The sequence below is a fragment of the Grammomys surdaster genome, unplaced genomic scaffold, assembly GCF_004785775.1.
Source record: "Grammomys surdaster isolate TR1022 unplaced genomic scaffold, NIH_TR_1.0 591, whole genome shotgun sequence".
NCBI lineage: Eukaryota > Metazoa > Chordata > Mammalia > Rodentia > Muridae > Grammomys > Grammomys surdaster.
The window spans coordinates 52,165-74,002 of NW_021605010.1; the positions used below are offsets into that span (position 1 = coordinate 52,165).

Genomic DNA, 21,838 nt, shown 5'->3' on the forward strand with positions numbered 1-21,838 from the left:
CGAGACTAGCGCATGCGCGGTAGGTACGCGGCGGGTAGGACTGCGCGCGCGGCTGAGCGGAAACTACGGTAGGAGCGGCAGCGCGCGTGGTCAGCGGCTATGGAGGGAGCGAAGCGTGCAGACGCCAAGGTACTCACTGACACCGGAACAGAGTCCAGCCCTCGAAGTCCAGTCTGCAGCCTCCGGCACTTTGCTTGTGAACAAAACCTGCTGTCCCGGCCGGATGGATCGGCTTCTTTTCTGCAAGGTACGACCCTAAACAGGTTTAACTCAGCGCGCGCCATCCTCACCGAAGAAGGGGTTTTGAAGAGCGGTTACTGTGTAGTGTGCAACCAAGTACGCCCACCTCCTTGAAGAACTTATTTCTAGACATTAAGTGTACTCACCTCCTGACTGGAGAAGAAATGATTTGGCCAGCCTGGTAAGTGCCTCTCGGAAGAAATTGAGGGCAAGACCACTCTCATAAGATAACCCTTCTGGATCCTTATACATCACCGGTTGAGGCTAAGGTGTTTATTTGCATAAATACCCTTTGAGAGTGACACATCGCCACCAGTGATTTAAATGTAATTATGTGGCAGATGATAAACCCAAGTAAATATTCTTTAAATGGAGCGTGATCTTCCCATCCTGGCCTGACAAGTATCACCTTTTCTCTGGTCGCATCATTTGAGAAAACGTGCCTTTCGTTGGTATACACGTCTCATCAGAGTAAATGAACACAGAGAAAAGAGAAGTCTCGTGGCTGATACCTACACAGCCCTATATCCTAGGCGGGCCAGTCAACGTTGAGAGGTCATGGGAGGGTGAGAAACTACCAGAGTAGACAGATGAAGAGGGCAGAGATGGAGTTGACAATGGCGAGTTGTGTTTGAGGTGTTAAGGGGAATAGACTAATAAGCTGGAGACCATTGCTTCTAGTGTGGTGTAGTGGTGGGTCAGAGAGAGCGACAAAAGACGGTTGGGACAACTCAGGCATTTTCCGGTGATAGAATCAGGTAGATGGGGCAAGAGTTGAAGACTGATGGAAGCTTAAAGAAGGAGATAACCGGCAGGTCAGTGGTGACACACGCCTTTAGTCACAGCACTCGGGAGGCAGAGGAAGGATCTCTTATGAGTTCACAGCCAGCCTGGTCTTTAGAGGGACTTCCAAGACAGCCAGGAAACCTTGCCTTGGGAAGGGGGGAAAAAAAAAAAAGGAGACAACTCGGGGCTGGAGAAATAGTTTGGTGGTTAAGAACAGTTATGGCTCTTGCAAAGAACAAAATTCAGTTCCCAACACCCGTTCAGGCAGCTCTCAAGCACATGTAATTTGGGAACCAGGGGAGCCAAAGCCCTATTATGGCCTCTGCAGGGACACACACACACACTCTCACACTGAGAGAGACACACATGTAATTAAAAATAAAATAAATCCTAGGGTTAAAAAAGGAGAGAATTTCTGTAATTTCTGTAGCCATGTCGTCGAGACAGTGAGAAGGAAGAGACTCCCTGAGACTCTCTGGACTCGCTGAGAGCACAGTCCAGATAGCAGAACAGGAATGTAGCTCTTGTGAGCACCTGAGTCTAGTTGGGTCACCTCTGGTTTCAGGGCAGATGTTGGAGTTAAGGGCATGTCCCATTGGGTTTCCTTGGAAAAGCACCCACAGATGTATAGTGCTCTCATCCCAGTCTGGCCCTCGGATACTTCCTATCTGTCCTTGTTAGGATTCTCTTGGTGTGATTAGGACCAGGACAAAAGGCAACTTGGGAAGGAAAGGGTTTGTTTGACTTACATATCCCAAGTCCATTGAGGCAGGAACTAAACCATGGAGGAGCCCTTGCTTTTCATGGCTTCTTCAGCCTGCTTTCATATATACCCTAGTACCGCCTGCCCAATGAGGGCAGTGCCCACGGTGAGGGGGGCCCTTCCACATCAGTTGTGAATCAATAAAATGCCCTACAGGGTCAAGGCAAGACCCTGTCTCAAGGAAAAAAAGAAAGAAGAAGAAAATGCCCCCACAGACTTACCTACAGGCCTGTCTGATGGAGGCACTTCCTCAGCTGAGTTTCCCCTTTGCAGGTATGGCTAACTTATGCTGACGTGACAAAATGCAAAGCAAGAGAAGTCACTAGCCAGCACAGTATCTTACCTTAAAAGCAACATTACTTAAAACACACACACACACACACACACACACACACAAAACCTGATGGTACAAACCCCCTAATCCCAGCACCGGGGAGGTAGAGGCAAGAGGAAGAGTTCCTGCCAGGCTCACTCAGCTACGTAGCACCGTCAGGGCCAGCTTTGGCCAGATAACACCTGATTTCAGAAACTCCAACAATGAAAGCCCACAGAGCCCAGGAAGCTGTCTGTGTTTGCTTGCCATCCTGGTTTTTGCTTTGGACTTTACATAAATGCCCCACGACAGAGTGACATCCCTAAGCCCTTGTTTTTTAAATTATTGTTTTTTTGTTTTTTTTTTTTTTGGATGTCACTGGTGCCTGAGGAGGACAGAAGAGCGTGATCTTCTCAAAAGCTGTAGTTACAAATGGTTGTGAGCCGTCCAGCCCCAACCTGTGATCCACTTATACATTTTATCAGTTTGGAGCTGTGCTGTACAGTGTAGTGGTCATTGGGAGTTATGGTCAGAAACATGGAAACCGCTGCTGAGTGCCGAGCCTTCACATCATAGATGTCCTCTCTGAAGCCTGCAGACATTAGCAAAGTCACACAAGGTCTCCAGACCCATTCATAACCACTCTGGGAAAATGAGCAGAAATTAAGACCTCCCCACCCAGACATCGTAGTCTCTTTTTTGTTTGTCCTCTTAAAATGTTTTTTAGGAATGTATTTTAATTATATCTAATAAAGGATTTCTGTTTGATTAGCTCATGAGATGGTGTCATGTAGCTCAGGGTAGCCTCAGACTTAGCATGGAACAAAGGATGAGATTCATTTCATGATCCTCCTGTCTGTCTCCCAAACACTGGGATATGTATGTGCCTGCATGGGCGAGACCCGTGTGTGTGCGTGCGTGCGTGTGCGCACGCGCGCCCCATCATAAAAAGACAGAAAAGGGTGTTGGTACTTTGGAGCTGAGTTACATGGTAGTTGTGAGCAGCCTGATGTGGGTGCTGGGAGCTGAATTCTAGTCCTCTGGAAGAGCAGTGTACACACACACACACACACACAAACACACACCAGCCATCTCTGCGGCCCCAACTACCTCTAAGAATTCACCAGTGACTGAAGTGTGTGGTAAGCTCTGCACCTTCTGGCCAGCATCCTATATGTTTCAGGTAAACTGCATCCCTTTAAAGTTGGTATTTATCTCATCTCCTTGTGTGATGCTGGGAGACTCGGGGCCTCCTGCTTCTGTGAGCCACAGTCACCTGATCTTCACAAAAACGCCACGAGGACAGTCCTTGCCCGCTGAAGTGGTGATTCCCTGCTTGAAGATGAGAGCAGAGGAAAGAAGTGCTAAGGGCAGCACAAAGCAGCCAAGGCCTCCCTCTGTCCCCCAGGTGACACCTCTGTCCTGGCTGGAGTCTACGGGCCGGCTGAGGTGAAAGTCAGCAAAGAACTCTTCAACAAGGCCACCCTTGAAGTGATCCTGAGGCCGAAGATCGGGCTGCCCGGTAACTTGACTCCACTGGAACCCCCAAATATCCGGTCTGTCTGGACCTCATCCGACTGCTCGATGCTTGCCATGGAGTCTCCACTGCCCTGATCTCCTCCCTCTTTGCCCAGCTTTTGATTCTGCTGCACTGGAATGGAATCCAGGCATCATGCCTGCCAGGCAGATGCTCCTCCAGGAAGCCAGTCCCAGGCTGTCCAGGGGTGGATCCCAGTCAAGCCCTCTGCCGCTGAGCTCAGGATCCTCACTGGTGGGCTCCAGGCAGGCATTCTAGCCCTGAGCCGCACTGTTAGCCTTTCCCTAGTAAATTTAAGGCTATGTGGCTAGACCGTGTAGCCAGCCCTGTTAACGTTTTGAGACAGGGTCTCAAGTCCTCTGAGCTGGTAGTGAGCTCTCTTTGTAACCTAGGCTGCCCTCAAATTCGTGATCCTGTTGCCTGAGCTTCTCAAGTCCCAAGATAACAGATCGGTGCCACCCTCTCTTAAGCCACTTCTTTGTCTCCTTTTCTTTCTTCTCATCTCTACCTTTCTCTCCCATTAACTTGTTTTTCTGTCCTGTTACTACATCTCCCCATCTGTTGTGGGATAGGCCTGCTCTGATGGACAGGACATGAGCACTTCTGGGTATTCTTCCTTGAGTGGCTGGCTGGTGGACCCCCTAGCCAAGGTTGGCCATAGCAGGAGTTACTCAGAAACTTTCAGACTCAAGACTCACCCACTTTCTCCTGGGAATGCGTATACCATCCCGAGCTGAGGCTGAGAGCCCCTTCCTGAAGTCTCCCTCCAGAGGCTGGATCGAGCAGAGCAAGATGACGGGGTGGAAGGGAAGGGCCTGACAGCTTCCCGGTCTCCCCAGGCGTGGCTGAGAAGAGCCGGGAGCGACTGATCAGGAATACATGTGAAGCAGTGGTTCTAGGGGCCCTGCACCCCCGTACCTCAATCACCGTGGTACTGCAGGTGGTGAGTGACGCTGGCTCTGTATCCTTTTCCCTCCAGGAAGTACCCAGAACCAACCCCTGTGGCTTCCGTTCTGGTGACGTTGTAATGTACCCTCAGCCACCCAGGACCTGTGCCAGGCAGCAGCTCATACAGAACACAAAACAAGGCCATGGCCACCAGATGGTTCAGTGGCTAAAGGTGCTTGCTGCCGAGCCCGACGGCCTGAGTTCAATCCCCAAGGCTCATATGGTAGAAGGAGAGAACCAACTCCCATAAGTCGTCCTCTGACTCTCACGGGGCCTGAGTTGGGTAGCGCTGTAATTCCTGTGTAAGTTCCAAGGCGCGGGCTCGGGCTCTCTGGTTCGAGCGAGAGCTCTGGCACGTTTGTGAGGAGAGGGGCACAGTGCTTTGTCCAGGGGAGCAAGATGGTGACAAGGCAGATTTCTGAGTTCGAGAGTTCGAGGCCAGCCTGGTCTACAGAGTGAGTTCCAGGACAGCCAGGGCTACACAGAGAAACCCTGTCTCGAAAAACCAAAAAAAAAGATGGTGACATGGGAGGGACTCAGGCTCAGGCATGTCCCACCTCAGAGCCGAAGCCAGTGACCTCTTCTCTGCACTTGCGCGTGAGTTTCTGGCTCTCTGCTGAGGGAGACTTCAAGCAGGCAGAGTGGTCATTAGCTCCATGTTCTGGCACGGTAGCTGCCTGCTAGATTCCCAGGGGGTGGGCCTGGCTTTGCCAGTGTCTTTCATACGTGACTTTGGGAGATCTTTCTTTCTTTGATCCTGTGGCACTAACGATATGTGGTACATCTGTTGCCTAGCGTTATCCCATCTCACATGGGGATACTGAGCCTTAGAGAAAACCAGTTGATCGCATAGCTGGGCAAGAGGTGGTCAGGCCCAGTGTGGAGCAGCGGCAGCCACTTGGAGGCAGAACCACTTAACCACCTTGCCACACTGCTGCTCTGGGATCAGTCAGTGATGTCTGCCACGGGCGGCAGCAGGTAAAGGGACGTGTGAGCGTGTTCAGCGGCCAGCCCCACAGAAGACACTCTCCTTAACCAGTCCGTGACGCTCAGCTCTTGGCCTGTTGCCTGAATGCTGCCTGCATGGCACTGGTGGATGCAGGCGTGCCCATGCGAGCCCTCTTCTGCGGGGTCACCTGTGCCCTGGACGCTGATGGAAATCTCATGCTGGACCCCACGACCAAGCAAGAAAAGGTAGGCATGGAAAGTTGATGTTGGCGAAGGGCCGCGGCCCGGCGTGCACCCCAACGAGTCAGTTGGCTTGTACACCCTGACACACTTGGCAGGCTCTGCCCTATTCGTCAAGGGTCATTCAGCTTTAGGTGCTAGAAACAGCTCAGACTTAACACAAGCCAGAAAAGAAACTTGCATTTACTCCCAAACGGTAGAGCAGGGCTCCGGTTCTTATGCCCTGTTCTGGGGTGATGGTGACAATAGGGAAGCCCATTCTCTGCACTTCATGTGAAGGATTTGACACTGGGGGCCCGAGGAGCCAGAGGAGCAGGGCGTCGATGGGGAAAAGAGACAGAAACCCTAGCGGTGTGGGCTGGGCCTCAGCAGGGTCAAGATGTTACAGATGTAGGCACAGAAAAAAAAGCACCGTGTTCTGTCCTGGCTGTTACTTCACCTCTGGCTTTTTGCTGCAACTGCTGCTGTCAGTGGGAACTGGGATGCTCGTCCAGAAGCTTCCCGAGTTCCCATCAGATAACCAGGAAAATGGAGTGGCAAGAGAGCTGTGATGTTGCCTTGCCCGTGTAGGACAGAGCAAGGAAGGATGGTGGAGAGGCAGCCAGGAAATGACCAACACTGAGTTACCCCTGTGGGACCAGGAAACTGGTCAGAATAAAGCCATGAGGAGCAAAAAAGTAAACAGTTCCCTAGGGATGGGGTGCTGTGTAGACAGACAGCTGCAGTTGACTAAGAGGCTAAGGGTCTGGTTACTTTTTTTGGCGGGGGGGGGGGGGACCGGCTGAGATCTTAGAAAGGAGGGTCCCTGCATACTTACCAGCCTTCTATCTCTTGCACCTAGGAGGCCCGGGCCATCCTGACCTTTGCTCTGGATAGCGCCGACCAGAAGCTGCTCATGTCCACCACCAAGGGGCTCTATTCTGATGCCGAGGTACCAGTGTGGGGGCAGGGCACAACCCAGAACCTTTTCTCCTGCCAACATAACATCTTTTCTCAGCTCAGAGCAAGCCTCTCTTTACATCCCTGCTGTGGGGTAGGGTGGAAGGGCACATTTTCAGGGCTTAATTCGTGAAGTTCCTGCATGGCGTGCGCAGGGTTCTGAGCCACAGGTTTAATCTCAGCACTTGGGAGACAGGCAGGCATGGTTCTGAATTCAAAGCCAGCCAAGGCAACCTTGTGAGATCCTGTCTTAAAAAAGAGGGAGCTCCTTTGTAGTGTTTTTAAGGAAAGCCTGAAGGATGAGCTCAGAAAACATGGTTCAGCTTGACTGAAATGGTCCCCAGTTGTCAGCACAGAACAGTGCCATCTAGAATTCTGTACTCCCAAATGATCCATGCCTGTGTTTCTTCTGATTTAGATCTCTCATTTCATGGCTCTTGAGGTCCTTTGAGTTGGGCTCGGGGGCTCACGGCTGTGATCAAAGCACTTCAAAAGCCGGAGCAGAAGGACTGCTGTGAGTTCCAGGACAGCCTGGACTATGTAATAAAAGCTTGTCTCCCAAACGGAGGCTGTAGATAGATCTGTCTAGTCATTCTCAGCAGGCCATGAGGCAGGAGACTTGCTAAGTTCAAGATCATCTTGAGCTAGGTATATAATTCTAGGCCAGCCTGGGCTACATAGCAAGATCCTGTTTCAAACAAACAGCAGCAGAAAAAGATTCGAAGGTTAAAGGATTATGTCACTATTTCTCAGGATCTCCAACTCTCTGAGTTCTTCCAAGGCGTGAGGATTCCGATCTCAGGGACTTGAGGTCCTGTTGCTTTCAGAGTGTGGTCCCCAGTGCCCTTAGTCTCTTTTCATTGAGAAAAAAAATCTCAGGAGCTAGGAAGATGGTTCTAAATGAAAAACTCTTATTGCCAAACCTAAGCACCTGACTTAGTCCCCAGGACCAGCATGGCAGAAGGAGAGAACCAACGCCTTGTGTTCGTTAATCTCCACAGGGCATGCTCGTGTACTGTGGTTTAGATGTGAAAAAGAGGGGAGCAGGCTTGGGGGGCTTGAGAATGAGGTTTATTGGTAGAGGGTTTGTCTCACATGCACGAGACCCTGGGCTCCGTCCCCAGCACCATATAAAGCCAGGCGAAGTGACGTGCTAAGGAGACCGGGCAGGATGAAGGAGACCGGGCAGGATGAAGGAGACCGGGCAGGATGAAGGAGACCGGGCAGGATGAAGGAGACCGGGCAGGATGAAGGAGACCGGGCAGGCGAAGTGACGTGCTAAGGAGACCGGGCAGGATGATTGTTGCAGCCATGATGTATAACGTCTCATTGTGGGGTGGGAATTAGGGGGTGAGGAAGGGAACGGCCAGCGTGGTGGTAAGGAGTAATAGGAGGAGGGGGAGGGGAGGTGGTAGGCTTGGGGTTGACTCTGCTCTCCCTCCCTCCCAGCTCCAGCAGTGTCTGGCTGCCGCCCAGGCTGCCTCGCAGCACATCTTCCGCTTCTACCGGGAATCACTGCAGAGGCGCTACTCCAAGAGCTGAGACAAGCCGGGGTGGGGCGCCCCACCACCACGCCCACCGCCTACCTGTATCTTCCGGTCCTGCCGCAGCAGGGGCTCCTGTGCCAGGCTGGGGAGAGGGTTTAGGGACATTCTAGGCCTGGGCACAACCTTCCTCAGGATACCATTAAAAAGGGCTCACGTGTATTGAGTCAATAGCCACTGATTCTGGTGTCTGGAAAGTACTCATTCAACGAGCCTGCTTGGTGCCAATCAACGAGCCTGCTTGGTGCCAAGAAGTTGCAGTGAACAAGAGACCCGGGTCTCATGTCCCAGGATAAGAGATGGGTGTGGTGGTATGAGCCAGTAGTCCTTGGCGCTTGGTAGTTCAAGGTCATTTCCCAGTGCATAGTGAGTCTGAGGCCATCCTGAGCTACATGAGACCATCTTACTTTTAAAAAGAAGGTGATCTGGAGAGATAGCTCAGCCATTAAGGGCACTTACTGTACTTACAGAGGACCCGAGTTCAGTTCCTAGCACCTACATCAGGCAACTCATAACCACCTTTAACTCAGCTGCCATAGGATCAGACCTCTTCTGGCCTCTGGACACTCCTGCACACACAGAGACAAAATTAAATCTAAGGGGGGTAGGGGTGAGGCACATTCTGCATCAGGGTGCCTTCACAGAGTAGAGCAGCTGAGGATATCCCTGAAGTAGGAAAATGTGTGAGCTCTTGGGTGACGTGGGAGAGAAGACCAGCGGTCCAGGGAGGAGGAGAGGGCTGGGGGACGGCGTTACATCCAGTACCTCCATGAAATGGGACTGGTACAGTCCTCATCTAAAGATGACACCAACGAGCCAGGTAGCTGTGAGGTCAGCAGCCAGCCTACCGAAGACCACGGAGCCATGAGACTCTGGTTCCACCGCCCTGGCTCTTCAGGGCAACAGCAGCATTCTGGGAGCACCCCGTATGTAAACAAGCTACTGGGGCCCAGTGTGCTGGTGCGCCCACACACTCTGGGGCACCGAGGGGGCTGGAGTCAAGCATTTGGGAATTTCTGTGAGGATTAACTCCCACAGCCCATCAATACATGAGGCCAGATCAGTAGGTTGGTCAGTTTCCAGGATGGGCCTCTCCTGCCCTGTACTTCACAGGCTAGACCTAGCTCACACGCCATCACCCCCATGGACAGGTGTCTTCACCCCTAATAACCAAGAAGGAAATGTGCGGGAGTCTTCAGCTTGGGGTTTCACTCTCATGCTGGAGGGAATGCTAAGTAGAAAAGTTGTCTTCGTCTTGCAAGATCCATCTCGTGGCGTTTAACAACCAAAACCTTCTTCCTTATTGCCTGATGTTATTAGGCCCTGGGCAGACGGTTCACTCACTTGCTCCTTAAGGATTCTCCCCTTGCATAGCTGGGCAGTGGTGGACATATACCTTTAGTCCTAGCGCCCGGGAGGCAGAGGCAGGCAGTTCTCTGGTTTCGAAGCCCATTCTGCAGGGAACCCAGGGACTTAATTGAAGTGAGTTCGGGGAGTTACTTGGGAAGGTAGATTTATGATCTCTAGATGGTTTGACCTATCCAGATTCTTTTCTCTAAGAAAAGGAAAAGAAGTCAAGTTTTCAGAGGGAACAATGTTCACATCTTGGGAGCCGAGGTACAATTTCTTGATCCACTTTCCTGTTTGTTTTGGTGGCTCTTGGACTTACTTATTTGGCCTTTCAAGACCCAACAAGTTCTCTGGTTTCGAAGCCCATTCTGCGTAGCTCTTAACTGACCTGGAACTCTCATTTGTAGACCAGGCTGCCCTTGAACTCAGAAAAATCTTCTGCCTCTGCCTCCCAAGAGCTAGGCACCATCAGCAGCAGCTGACTTTGAGATATGAACACAGGGTCTTGTAAATTCTGAGCAAGCCTTTTACTGTTGAGCCATGCCCCTGGCCCTCTTCACCACCACAACCAGCCCCAGACTGGGTCTCTGCATATCTCTGGCTGTCCTGAAATTCCCTCTGTAGGCCAGGCTGGCCTTAAACTCAGAGATACACCTGTCTCTGCCTCCCAAGTACTGGTAGTGCCGGCTTCACATTTTTAGGTTGGGTCAGTCTCCTTAAATTGTTAAGGCAGGCTCTCTACCCAACAGTACTAGGGATTGAACCAAAGCCCTAGGATATGCTAGGTCCTACCTGTTCTACCTACATGTTCTACCACTAAGTCCATTCCCAGTACCCCAGGCCAGCTTGAACTTGTATCCTCTTCTCTCAGCCTTGTGAGCCAGAACAAGCATGGCACCCAGGTCCTTCTCTACCACCAGTTTTCCTTTCTGTTGATTATGAACTACTGAATAGTTCCTCCATTCGCTGTGGGAAGAGCTCAGAGGCAGGCTAAGACAGACAGACAGACACACACACACACATTCCAACGAGGTAAACCTTGTCCTGTTTTGCAGAAGACACAAGTTCATGAAGTCATTTATTTGGTGTAGGGTCACACAGCTACCAAGCCAAGTCTCTTAATTCTGCTCTGATGGCTATAGAGAAGAAAATGCTGTAACATCCCACCTCAAGCTCTGAGGTCTAAGGCCAGCCACAGCCGGCTAATGTAGTCGGTCCCTCCTGCTTTCAGATATTCCTACCTGTCCACCCTGGACACACCCAGACACAGACAGACTCTGGTTTGGCTTCAGGGTGTCTTTAATGTCTCACATTGCTTCCTTCTGGGTAGGGGTAGCCAGGAAAGGGAGGGGGCCTCCAGCTGACTCGTTTCTGGGTGATGTGGTCCTCGCCGTCACCACTGTGGGCACCAAGATCATTCACTCTGCTCACGGGTCTGATGGTCCTCTGGCCTCTGCATTCACAGTGGGGGCCGAAGGGCAACTAGGGCGGGTCTCGGGAGGCAAGGTAGGCAGCCAAGGTCACCAGGGCAGCCGCATATGTGCAGAGGCCCAGCCCCATGGCTAGGACCCCCAGCAGGAGAGCTCGGCGGGAGGCAGCCCCTGCCCCTTGGACGTCCCCCTTGGCCCAAGCCTTGTTGGTCTGTAGAGGCAGTGGGCAGTGGTAACCAAAGTGACCCCTCACCCTCCATTCTGCTTCCTGTGGCCCACCCCCCCCACCTTGCCCTCACCCAGTATGATTAATCTATTCCCAAACCAGGGTTGGGGCAACATAGTTGCTGGGTATTTAATGAAAGAATGTATTACACAGGTGGTGGGGCACAGCTTTAATCCCAGCACTGGGAGGTAGAGGCAAGCAGATCTCTTACGTTGTTTTAAGGCCAGCCTGGTCTACAGGGTGGGTTCCAGGACACCCAAGGCTGTTGGGACCCAAGTCCTAGCAGAAAGTGGCTATCATCTTTGCAGCCATCTCAGGCCATATACCCCGACAAGAGACTTGCTTTCAACAGCCTACAACAGCTGAGCACACTCTGATAAACATCTTGTTTTTCTCACATATCTTGTTTTGTTTAGTGCCCAGCTGCAAGGTGCATGTGGTAAAGTGTCTTCATCTGTGTTACCCTGCTTGTGCTTGTATATATACCCAGGATTTCCTTTCAACAAACGGGACTTGAACAGACTCTCGGTCTTGTCTTCATTCCTTGCATCTCTTGCCCCTCCATCCCCACTCTCTCTCTCTTGCTAGACCCTGACCCAAGGACCAGAGCTCGGGCCGGGACACAAGGCTACACAAAGAAACCCTGTCTGGGGGATTCCCAGATGCCACTATTGTATGCCAGTATTTTAACTCCATTGATTTACACAGTAAACCCAAGAAAGATGTTGTTCCCATTTACTGAGGAGGGAAACCTATGGGGCATTTGTTAGTTTCCATAGTCTTATAAAAGATAAAATGAGGATGGTTCCAAGTCCTTCACCACCACGCTGCATTCATGAAATGTGTCTTGGTTTTCCTCCAGTGTCCTTCCTTCCTTAGTTTTTATTTTTGTTTATTTTGGTTATTTTGACACAAAGTCTCAGGTAACCCAGGCTGGCCTGGGGTCCCTTTGTAGCCAAAGATAACCTTGAGTTTAGGTCACCCAGCCTTCATCCCTTATGTGTTGGTCATCAAACCCAGCACTTCAAGCATGCCAGGTGAGCACTCTGCCAACCGAGCTGCATCCTCTGCCCTGTTCTTTTGTGATTTGGGTTCTTTGGAGACAAGATCCTAGTTGGTAGCCAGGTTGGCCTTGAAATTCCTCAGCACTCCGAATACTGGGATTACAGGCAGTCACCACCACCACATCTGGTCACACCTATGTGTTTCTATGTGGAAACTTCTCTCCAGCCCACGCCCACTGCCTCAAGCATAGCATAGCTCCTTACATGCCTGGTTTGTTTTGGGTTTTTTTTTCCCTTGAGCCAGTACCCTCCCAGTCCCAAACACAGACTAACCTTGTGGGCCAGACAGAAGGCAGCGATGCCTACAGGCCAAAAACAACACAGCACGGAGAACACCGCCAGGCCGAGGTGGTCGTGGGGAAGAAGTGGAGAGAGCCGGTCGCCCCCATCATAATCTGAGTCACTGTCACTGGATGATGTGTCCTGTGAACAGGAGAGAGCATACGTGGTGATCCTTATCTATCTTCTCTCCCCATCCCCCCCATAGACCAGTACTTCCCTGGGACCTTCCCAGAGACTTCTCTGTCCCCTGGGTCCCTTGGAGGGGAGACTGGACTCTGAGGGTCTCCAGAGAGACACCCCCCCATGGCGCTGAGTTCATTCTCAAGGATCCAACTATGGGTAGATTCTTATAATCCCTAAGTGAAAACATCTGAAGTGGGGGCAGACTTTACCTTGGGTCTGAGAACGTGCAAAGAGTTAAAAAGGCTCCAGTGCTCTGCATTGTTAGCACAAACCTGCCTGCCAGAAATGGTTCTAAAGCCAAGTGTACTTAGAATGCCAGCCTTCTGGTTGTAGAGGCAGGAAGATCAAGAGGCCTGCCTGGGTTACATGAGACCTGCATGTATCCTAGCACAGAAACAACAAGCACAGAACAAACAGAATCCATCACTGATATCTCCAGACAGCTCATCAGGAACAAACCAAATCCTCCCTGGAAAAAAGCACCTTCATTCTAGGCTTCCAAATAATTGATCTTAAAAATATTTTTTTTTTCAAACAAAATGACCAGACACAAAGTCAAATACACCATACACAAATGTCAAGCAGGAATTCAGAGGTGCAACACAGTTGTCAAAGTCTGTGATGCTAGGACCAACCAGAGTCAGCAAACCGTACGTGTGGAGGGCTGTTTTCAACCCCATGCACTTGTTTTGATTTTAGACACGGTCTTTGTTTCTCTGTAGCCCCAGGCTGTTCTTTAAAGTGATGTGTAATTCAGCTGTCTGAAACCCTTCTGCTTCAGCTTCCCCAGTGTCAGAATCATGGGCACACTCTAAACCTGGTTCCAAGTGCTTTTTATTTATATGAGTACACTGCAGCTGTCTTCAGACACACCAGAGGGCGTCATCGAATCCCATTACAGATGGTTGTGAGCCACCATGTGGTTGCTGGGAATTGAACTCAGGACCTCCGGCAGAGCAGTCAGTGTTCTTAATGGCTGAGCCATCTCTCCAGCTTCCTCCTCCCCCTCCCCCTTTTTTTAAGACAAGGTCTCTACTATGTAGTCCTGGCTGTCCTAGAACTCACTATGTAGACCAGGCTGCCCTTAAACTCAACAGAGATCTACCTGCCTCTCCCTCCGGAGTTCTGGCATTAGAGGCGTGCGCCAAAACCCTTTGCTCCAAATAATCTTTTGATGTGACTCTGATGTTCCTCCCCTTGATTCTGGGCAGGTTTGCAACTCACTTGACAGAATATGACATAAAGTCGCTCAATGAGATTTTTTTTTTTTAAGAAAAAGTGACAGAAATCAAGTCTAGTCCAGAGGACTGAAATTTCAAGTCCTGTCAGGACTATAAGTGAGTTCAAAGTCAGCCTGGGCAACTTAACAAGACCCCACCTCAAGTAAAATGGGAAAACCAAGGTGCTGGCACCTACCTCTAACCCCAGCTCTCAGGAGGTAGAAGCAGGAGGAACAGAAGTTCAAGGTCATCTTCAATTACATGATGAGTTTGAGGCTAGCCTGGGCTACATGAAACCATCTCACAAAAGACACAAACCAGGTGGAGTGGCATAGGCCTATATTTTCTGTCACTCTGGCTGAGGCAAAAAGACGAGTGTGAGCTGAGAAGTTCAGGCTGGCATGAACATCAGGCCTTGTCTCAAAGAAGATAAATGTTAAAATGTAAAAATGACGTGTTTCATAATATGAGGAAGAAATATGACATTAGAAAAATGACTTTACGGGCTGGAGAGATGGCTCAGTGGTTAAGAGCACTGACTGCACTTCCAGAGGTCCTGAGTTCAAATCCCAGCAACCACATGGTGGCTCACAACCATCTGTAATGAGATCTGATGCCCTCTTCTGGTGTGCCTGAAGACAGCTACAGTGTATTCATATATAATAAATAAATAAATCTTTTAAAAAAAAAAAAAAAAGAAAAATGACTTTACTACTTTTAATCACAGCACTCAAGAGGAAGAGGCAGGGGGATCTCTTGAGTTCCAGGACAGCCTGGTCTACACAGAAAAATCTTGTCTTGAAAAATAAAAAAATAAAAAGTAACGTTATGATGACCGCGTTGGCCCAGACGTGTAACTCCAGCATTCTCGGAGGCTGAGGTAGAAGGATGAAGAGTTTAAGGCCAGCCTGCGAGATATACAGACTCTGTCTCAGAAAAGGTGGGGCTGGGGAGATAGATGGCTGAGTGGTCACTGCTTCATAACTCCAGCTCCAGGGGATCTGAGTAGTGGGGAATGTGTTACTCACCGGCGCGCGCGAGCACACACACACACACACTTAAAAATAAGGGCTGTAGAGAAAGCTCATAGGTTAAGGGAGCTGGCAGGGGATCCAGGTTGGATTCCCAGCACCCACCCCCATGGTGGCTCGCAGCTCAGTTAACACCAGTCCCGAGGCATCCAGTGCCCACTTCTGGCCTCCACAGACATTGCATAAATACAACGCACAGGTTGGCGAGAAAAACACCCACACTCATGAAACGTTTTAAACTAATAAAAATCTGAAATTAAAAGATACTCTAAATCAGTGGGAGGGGAAGCAGGGAGATAGGTCAGCAAGTAAAACCACTGGCCATCGAGCCTAATGACCTGGCTCCAGAATGCTGTCCTCTGACCCCTGCACATGTACCCCAGCCTCACTCCAGACACTAACTTAGTGCACACACTAAGAAATGTTAGGTTTCAAAAAAAAAAAAAAGAAAGGCTTTAACTTGAAAAACTCGGTCAACAGAAGCCAGGTTGTTTATGGGTTCTGGAAAGAGAAATAGTCAGGTCGGAAGGAAGACAGCACACAAAGATTAAGGAACAAGGTTGAAGTCTGAAGAAAAGGGAAAGAAAAAAAAAATCTGCACTTGGGAGACAGGACCAGGTGGATCTCTCTGAGTTCAAGGCTGGCCTGGTCTACATAGAGAACTCCAAGTCAGCCATGGCTTCCCAGAGACTTGTGGGACTCCCAGCCAGTCCTTAACAGTCAAGAGACTCCAGATCTAGGGAGATCCCTCTACCATCAGCCTGATGCTCTTACCTCAAGGTCAGGGGTCTCAGGCTCCCCCAGGCCAGCGCTCACTGAAGGAAGAGGTGGCAGAAGGAGCTGCCAGCCTCTCGAGGACTCTGCAAAGGCAGGTTCTGGGAAGGAGCTTCCCAGCTCTGCTTTCTCAGACTTGGGAGCCAGGAGGTCACAGGTTATGCTTGGCAGTAAGGGCTGCTGGAGCTCCTGTATGCTAGAGTTGTCCATGGTTGTGGAGGCTGTGGTAGAGGGTCCTGGAGACAGGAGGAGGAAACAAATGCAAATTTCAAAAGTCTTGCCTTCATCCATCACCCATCCGTCTGCCTGTCAGCTTTGGACAGATGAGCGAGCTCAAAACATCTATTTGTTTTACAAATAGAAAAACAGACTTTGAGACTAGAAAGGGGGTTACCTAGTTCACAGTCCCAGATGCTTAATTTTGGGATTCGACCCCCCCATATATGTGTGTGTGTGTGTGTGCGCGCGCACCTGCATTTAGGGCTGGAAAAATGGCATTTAGGAGCACTGGCTGTTCTTCCAGAGGACTCAGGTTCAATTCCCAACACCCACATGGTAGCTCACAGCTGTCCAGTTCCAGGGATCCAACACCCTCACACAGACATGCATGCAGGCAAAACACCAATGCATATAAAATAAAAATAAATCATTTAAAAAATTATATACTACTGAGCAGTGGTAGCATGCACCTTTAATCCTAGCACTTGGGAGGCAGAGGCAGGTGGATCTCTGTAAGTTCCAGGACAGCCTGGTCCACAAGGCAAGTTCTAGGACAGCCAAGGACATACATAGAAATCCTTTCTCAAAAAACCAAAAACTAAATAAAAATTATATACCTGTTGGACAATCATTGTAAACCATGTCTTACACATGTTTGTTGCATGAACTGTCTCTGCCCTCTCTCTCTCCTCCCTCCCTCCCCCCCTCCCCCCCTCCCTCCCTCCCTCCCTCCCTCCCTGCCATCCCCAGGCTCACAGGTTCACAGCCTTCCTCCTATAATTCACACATTATCCCTCATCCCCAGTGACCTAGGAACTCCACCCTAGTCCACACACCCCTAGCCTTCACACTCAGTTCCCAGGGCCACTGTCACCCATCCCCTCTCAAGGTAAACCCACCCACACCCACACCCTGCCGTCTGCCAAAGGTTTCCTGGAGCACATGCTGCAAAATGAAAGCGGCTCCCCTCAAAACCAGGTCTGAGGCCGGCAACGGTCTTCCGTATCCTTATGTATCCCTGAGCCTCCTTGAACAATCCAGTCCTTACCGTTGCTGCATCTGAAACCGCAAACGCCCTCACCACGCAGAAAGCCCCACCGCCACGCTTCTCAGCTCGCACCCTTTCCACTGCACACCTGTCCAGCTCAACCGGTGTCGCACCTTGCCCTACACATCTCCCCACTGGCCTGTCGCCTTAGCTCTCCAGCATATGTACTGTTCACATTCAGCCAGAAAGATCTTTCTCATTCTACGAATCCCCTGCCCCAGGTCTTTCCAAATCTAACGCAGGTCTCCGCCAAAGGTTCGCCCCCCATTCTTTCCTCGCCCCCGCAACTCCAGGACGCTAGGGGAGGAGCAATGTCCCCATCTAGTCTCACCGCCCACGGCCAGACGCCCGACCTCCTTGGGTCTCGCAGGGCACCCACCTTGCCCTGCCGCCCAGAGATGGGCAAACCTGAACCCAGAGATCGGGAGCCCCGGGGTACCCTGCGCAGGATCTGAGAGCTGCGGAGCTGTGCTTGGATCTCTGCGCCCCAGCCCTGCAGCGCGCTGGGGAGGAGAGAGGCAGAGCCACAGCTCCAGACTCCTCCCCTTCGCGGCATCCCGGGAGGGGGCCTTGAAGGCTCCTCCGACTCTGGGGGTCCCAGAACCAGCAGCTTCTCCCTTAAGGAGGCTGAAACCTGTTGGTTGAAACATGGCTGGACTCCACTTTCCTCACCCAAAAAGATGGCCCAACAACAACAATAATAATAACTACAGCTTTGAGCCTTGTTCTAAGAGGTGCTTTAGATACACACAGCCACAGAACAATTCTAAGAAGCACGGTGTATGGTTTTTGTTTTTTGGTTTTTTTTTTTGTTTGCTTGCTTGTTTGTTTGTTTTGGCAGCAAAGAGGCACAGAGAGGTGAAGTAACTGGTCCGAGAACACAGCTTGTTCAATGAATGCAGATGCTACCCCTGGCCCGGTGCTGGTTGTATTCCCTTCAATTTGCAGATGAGGAACCTGAGGCCAGGACACAGGCTCCTGTGCTGACATAAATGGAACCAGTGCCAACAGAGTGTAAACCCACGGTAGAATTCGTTGCTGGCCCCAGGGGAAGGAAGAAGCGGAGGTAGGAAGGTTGAGTGAAGCTTCCAAGGACAGAGGCCAGGGAATGGTCTAGGATGGGATAAGCATCCTTAAGTGACGTGCTGTCTATGATTCAGGGTTGTGCTCTCTGCATGTGTGAACTTTGGACCATAGATAGCCTCATCTCTCTAACTCTGAATTCCTTCATCTGAAAACTCAGGACATATGCCCAGCCTCCTAGATGTGACGGCATACAATTAATTTTTTTCATTACATTTATTTATTTTGTGTGGTACACACATGCTATATAAAGCAAGCACGTGTAGAAGTCAGGGGACAACTTGTAGGACTTTTCTTCTACCAAGTATGTTCTTGGGATCCAACACAGGTCATCAGGCTTAGCGGCAAGCCCCCTCCCCCGCCTTCCCCTGAGTCATTTCAACAGCCCAACATATGGATTTAACTTAGATATGACAACAAATACCCACGCATTTACCCAAAGCCTGGCAAAGTAAGCGCGGTGAACGAGCGTAATGTGTTTATCAATTTTATTATGCATAATTCATGTCCGCTCAACTGAAGAACTCTCCTGACCCCTCCACGATATCACATCCCCTCCTTCAGGGAGCCCACCCAGCTTGCACTGCCTCCCTTTCCTGCAGCCCTCCATCTGGCTAGACGGGAGGATTCCCCCGGCCTGATGTGGGGCCCTGGAGTTCCCTAGCTCTGGGGTGCCAGGGAACTTTGCCAAGAGTCCAAACACTCAAGCTGGCACGGGCCCCACTCCCGGAGAGAGCAGATGGCGTCTGGGAGCACGCTTGGCTCAGTGTGAGTTTCTGGCACGGGGACCCACGGGAGGGATAATGCCAGGGGCAAGGGCCAGGATGGTTTTCACCAGAAGGTATTTACTAGCTCCTTCCCCTTGTTCTAGTTGTCTTTCACACCATGTAAAAAAACCTGCTAACCTCTTCCGTTCGCATGCCGCCCCTGCCTGCTCCTGTCAGCATCAGCACCAACGGGGCTGGGATTTACTCTCTTTTGTTCAGGGATGTGTCTCGGGCCTGAAAACAGTGGCTGGCACAAAGTAGGCCCTCCTTTCTGACTCAGGGAATGAGGGTATGAACTCCTACCAGCCTCATTTCCCCATCAGACCACTGAGCTCAGTGACACCCCATCCTTCTTGTCCTTCTAGTGAATTCCGGTCAAGTTAGAAGCACGGCCTCCATTATTAGCCTTGAAGAATCTCCTCAGTCTACCTCTTTAGCAGGCCAGGGAAGGCCTGGGGTCTTTTTTTTTTCATTTTGTAAAAGGCCTAGAATGCAGAGGGGGGAGAGGGGAGAGGGAAGAAGAGAGAGAGAGAGAGAAGAGAGAGAGAGAGAGAGAGAGAGAGAGAGAGAGAGAGAGAGAGAGAGCGCTATGCTAGAGAATCCAGGACCTCCTGCATGCTAATAGGCAACTGTACCTTAGTCACTTCCTCAATCCCTCCCTGGGGGATTCTAGGCAGGGGCTCTACCACTGAGCCACACCCCCAGCCCCTCACTGGGGGATTCTAGGCAGGGGCTCTACCACTGAGCCACGCCCCCAGCCCCTCACTATGTATTCTATGTCCCATAACATGATGCCCAAAAAATGCAGTATCACGTCTATGCTTTTCCTGATACATCATTCAGATCCAATCATAAAATCATGAGACAGGGTTGGAGATGTAGCTTAGTTGGTTGAGTGCTTATCTAACAGGAACTGGGTTCAATTCCAAGCATTGCATAAAAACAGGTATGGTAGTACACACTTGTAAGTTCAACAACCTTCAGGAGGTGGAAGCAGGAGGATCAGGTCAAGATTATCCTCTGCTATATAGCAAGCCGGAGGCCAGCCTGGAAGACAAAAAGTAAAACAGATCTAGGGATATAGCTATACCTAAATAATAGAGCACTGGCCCAGGATGTACAAAGTTCTGGGTTCAATCCCTAGCACTAGAAGAAAAAGAAAAGAAAATAGAAAAAAAACAAAACAAAACAAAAGCAAGCCACTTTTTTTTTTTTTTTTTGGTTTTTCGAGACAGGGTTTCTCTGTGTAGCCCTGGCTGTCCTGGAACTCACTCTGTAGACCAGGCTAGCCTCGAACTCAGAAATCCACCTGCCTCTGCCTCCTAAGTGCTAGGATTAAAGGCGTGCGCCACCACCGCCCGGCAAAGCAAGCCACTTTCAACAACAATGAATAAAATCTCAGAATGGGTGGCTCACTGGAACTGTATCTCTGGATCTAAAACAGCTGAGCTGCAGGCTTTCTTCTTCCTAGCAATTGTTTACGCCTTTCATAACTTTGGAGAAGGGCCTTGTGAGTCCTGTAATTTTCAGGACTTTCATATGCCTTGCAAGCCTCCTTTAGATTTTAAGCCTTGCATGTTGTATTTATTACCTTTTTATTGCTATGATAAAACACCGTTACCAAGGTAAGTATGTAATAAAAAAGTTTAATTGGGCTTTTAATTCTAGAGGGATACTATGATGGCACAGTGAAGGCCTGGTAGCAGGTGCCTGGAGCAGCTGCTGAGAGCCCACATCTTGAATTACAGGCAGGAGTAAGAGAGCGCAAACTCAAAATGTCACACCCTTTTGAAACTTTAAAGCCCCCAATGACATGTTTCCCTCATCAAGGCCATATTTCCTAATCCTTCCCAATCAGCTACCAACTGGGGACCAAGTATTTAAATGCTTGAGAGAAACCACAACACATATTTTCTTTACTTCTTTATTTAAAGATTTTTAGCTAAGTGTGGTGGTGCTTGCTTTTAATTCCAGCACTCTGGAGGCAGAAGCAGGCAGATCTTTGAATTTGAGGCCAGCCTGGTCTACATAGTGAATTTCAGGACAGCCAGGGCTTCATAAAGAGACTCTGTCTCCAAACCAAAAAAAAAAAGACTATTTTTTAGTTTTATTTCATGTATATGTATATGTGTCTGAGTGTATGCCACAGAGGCTAGAAGATGGCGTTGTGTTAGCTCTCCTGGGTCTGGAGTTACAGTTAGTTGTAAGCCACTGGTCATGGATGCTGGAAACTGACCTCTTCCTCTGGAAGAGCAGCAAACATCTTAACAACCAAGCTCTCTTTCCAGCCTACTTCTAGATTCCTATGCATTCTTTGTCCTCCCCAGAACGTTTCCGTGCTGAATAGACAGTTATACAACCTATCCATAACCTGCGCCTTCTTCTTTTCTTTGGGCATCAGGTATATTCAGTTTATGAAATTCATCAAGACATTAGCTTATTGTTTGTGCACTTTTCTGCACATAGTACTTAGAAAATGATATTTTTGAAGAGGGTGATTTAGATCCTTCTGTTCCTAAGATGAGTCAGTAAGAGAAGAAAGCAAGGTGTGAAGCCCTATTCCAGCTGCCATGGGGAATATGGCAACCACGTGATTCCAGAATCCCACTTCCAGTGAAATGCCCAGAAGAACTCAAAAGGAGGGGTCTCAGAGAGGTTGCATGTCACAGCAGAAGCATCTCCAACAGCCAACAGGCTGGGGCAACAGCAGTGTCTACCTGAATAAAGTGTGGGGTATAGGAACACTGAATGCACTGTGGCATTCCAAAGGAGGGAAATTCTGACACACCCTTACAACATAGATGAGCCTGCATGACGGTATTACTGAATAAGTCAATACAACAAATACTGTATGACTGGCCTGGAGAGATGGCTCGGTTGCCAAGAGCATATTCTGCTCTTGC

The 21,838-nt window shown here is 50.0% G+C and overlaps 2 protein-coding genes across 3 annotated transcripts; one reads left to right on the top strand and one right to left on the bottom strand.

Annotated features, from left to right (window-relative positions):
- The first annotated feature begins 21 nt into the window (after positions 1-21).
- Positions 22-8,439, top strand: Exosc5 (exosome component 5). Its single transcript, XM_028781961.1, has 6 exons — positions 22-247; positions 3,511-3,624; positions 4,479-4,600; positions 5,641-5,781; positions 6,617-6,706; positions 8,164-8,439. Exons 1-6 carry the CDS (start codon positions 100-102, stop codon positions 8,254-8,256), a joined length of 708 nt encoding a protein of 235 aa, XP_028637794.1. The 5' UTR covers positions 22-99; the 3' UTR covers positions 8,257-8,439.
- A 2,450-nt stretch (positions 8,440-10,889) lies between these two features.
- On the bottom strand, positions 10,890-17,590 carry Tmem91 (transmembrane protein 91). 2 transcript variants are annotated; one of them, XM_028781971.1, is made up of 4 exons: positions 17,465-17,590; positions 15,819-16,054; positions 12,602-12,751; positions 10,890-11,101 (listed from the first exon to the last, which is right to left on the bottom strand). In XM_028781971.1, the coding sequence occupies exons 2-4, from the start codon at positions 16,026-16,028 to the stop codon at positions 11,036-11,038; spliced, it is 426 nt and encodes a 141-aa protein (XP_028637804.1). In that variant the 5' UTR covers positions 16,029-16,054; positions 17,465-17,590; the 3' UTR covers positions 10,890-11,035. The 2 variants fall into 2 exon arrangements, with proteins under 2 accessions (XP_028637804.1, XP_028637805.1); XM_028781972.1 differs by lacking the exon at positions 17,465-17,590 and adding an exon at positions 17,086-17,153.
- Positions 17,591-21,838: the final 4,248 nt, after the last annotated feature.

Bases quoted from the DNA above. Each gene is read 5' to 3' on its own strand.
- Tmem91 (XM_028781971.1), bottom strand. From the start codon at position 16,028: ATGGACAACTCTAGCATACAGGAGCTCCAGCAGCCCTTACTGCCAAGC. The intron at 12,752-15,818 runs GTAAGAGCATCA...TCCTGTTCACAG, and splicing joins CTGAGACCCCTGACCTTGAG to GACACATCATCCAGTGACAG. The intron at 11,102-12,601 runs GTTAGTCTGTGT...TTGCCTCCCGAG, and splicing joins CCTTCTGTCTGGCCCACAAG to ACCCGCCCTAGTTGCCCTTC.
- Exosc5 (XM_028781961.1), top strand. From the start codon at position 100: ATGGAGGGAGCGAAGCGTGCAGACGCCAAGGTACTCACTGACACCGGA. The intron at 3,625-4,478 runs GTAACTTGACTC...CGGTCTCCCCAG, and splicing joins GCCGAAGATCGGGCTGCCCG to GCGTGGCTGAGAAGAGCCGG. The intron at 5,782-6,616 runs GTAGGCATGGAA...TCTTGCACCTAG, and splicing joins CCACGACCAAGCAAGAAAAG to GAGGCCCGGGCCATCCTGAC.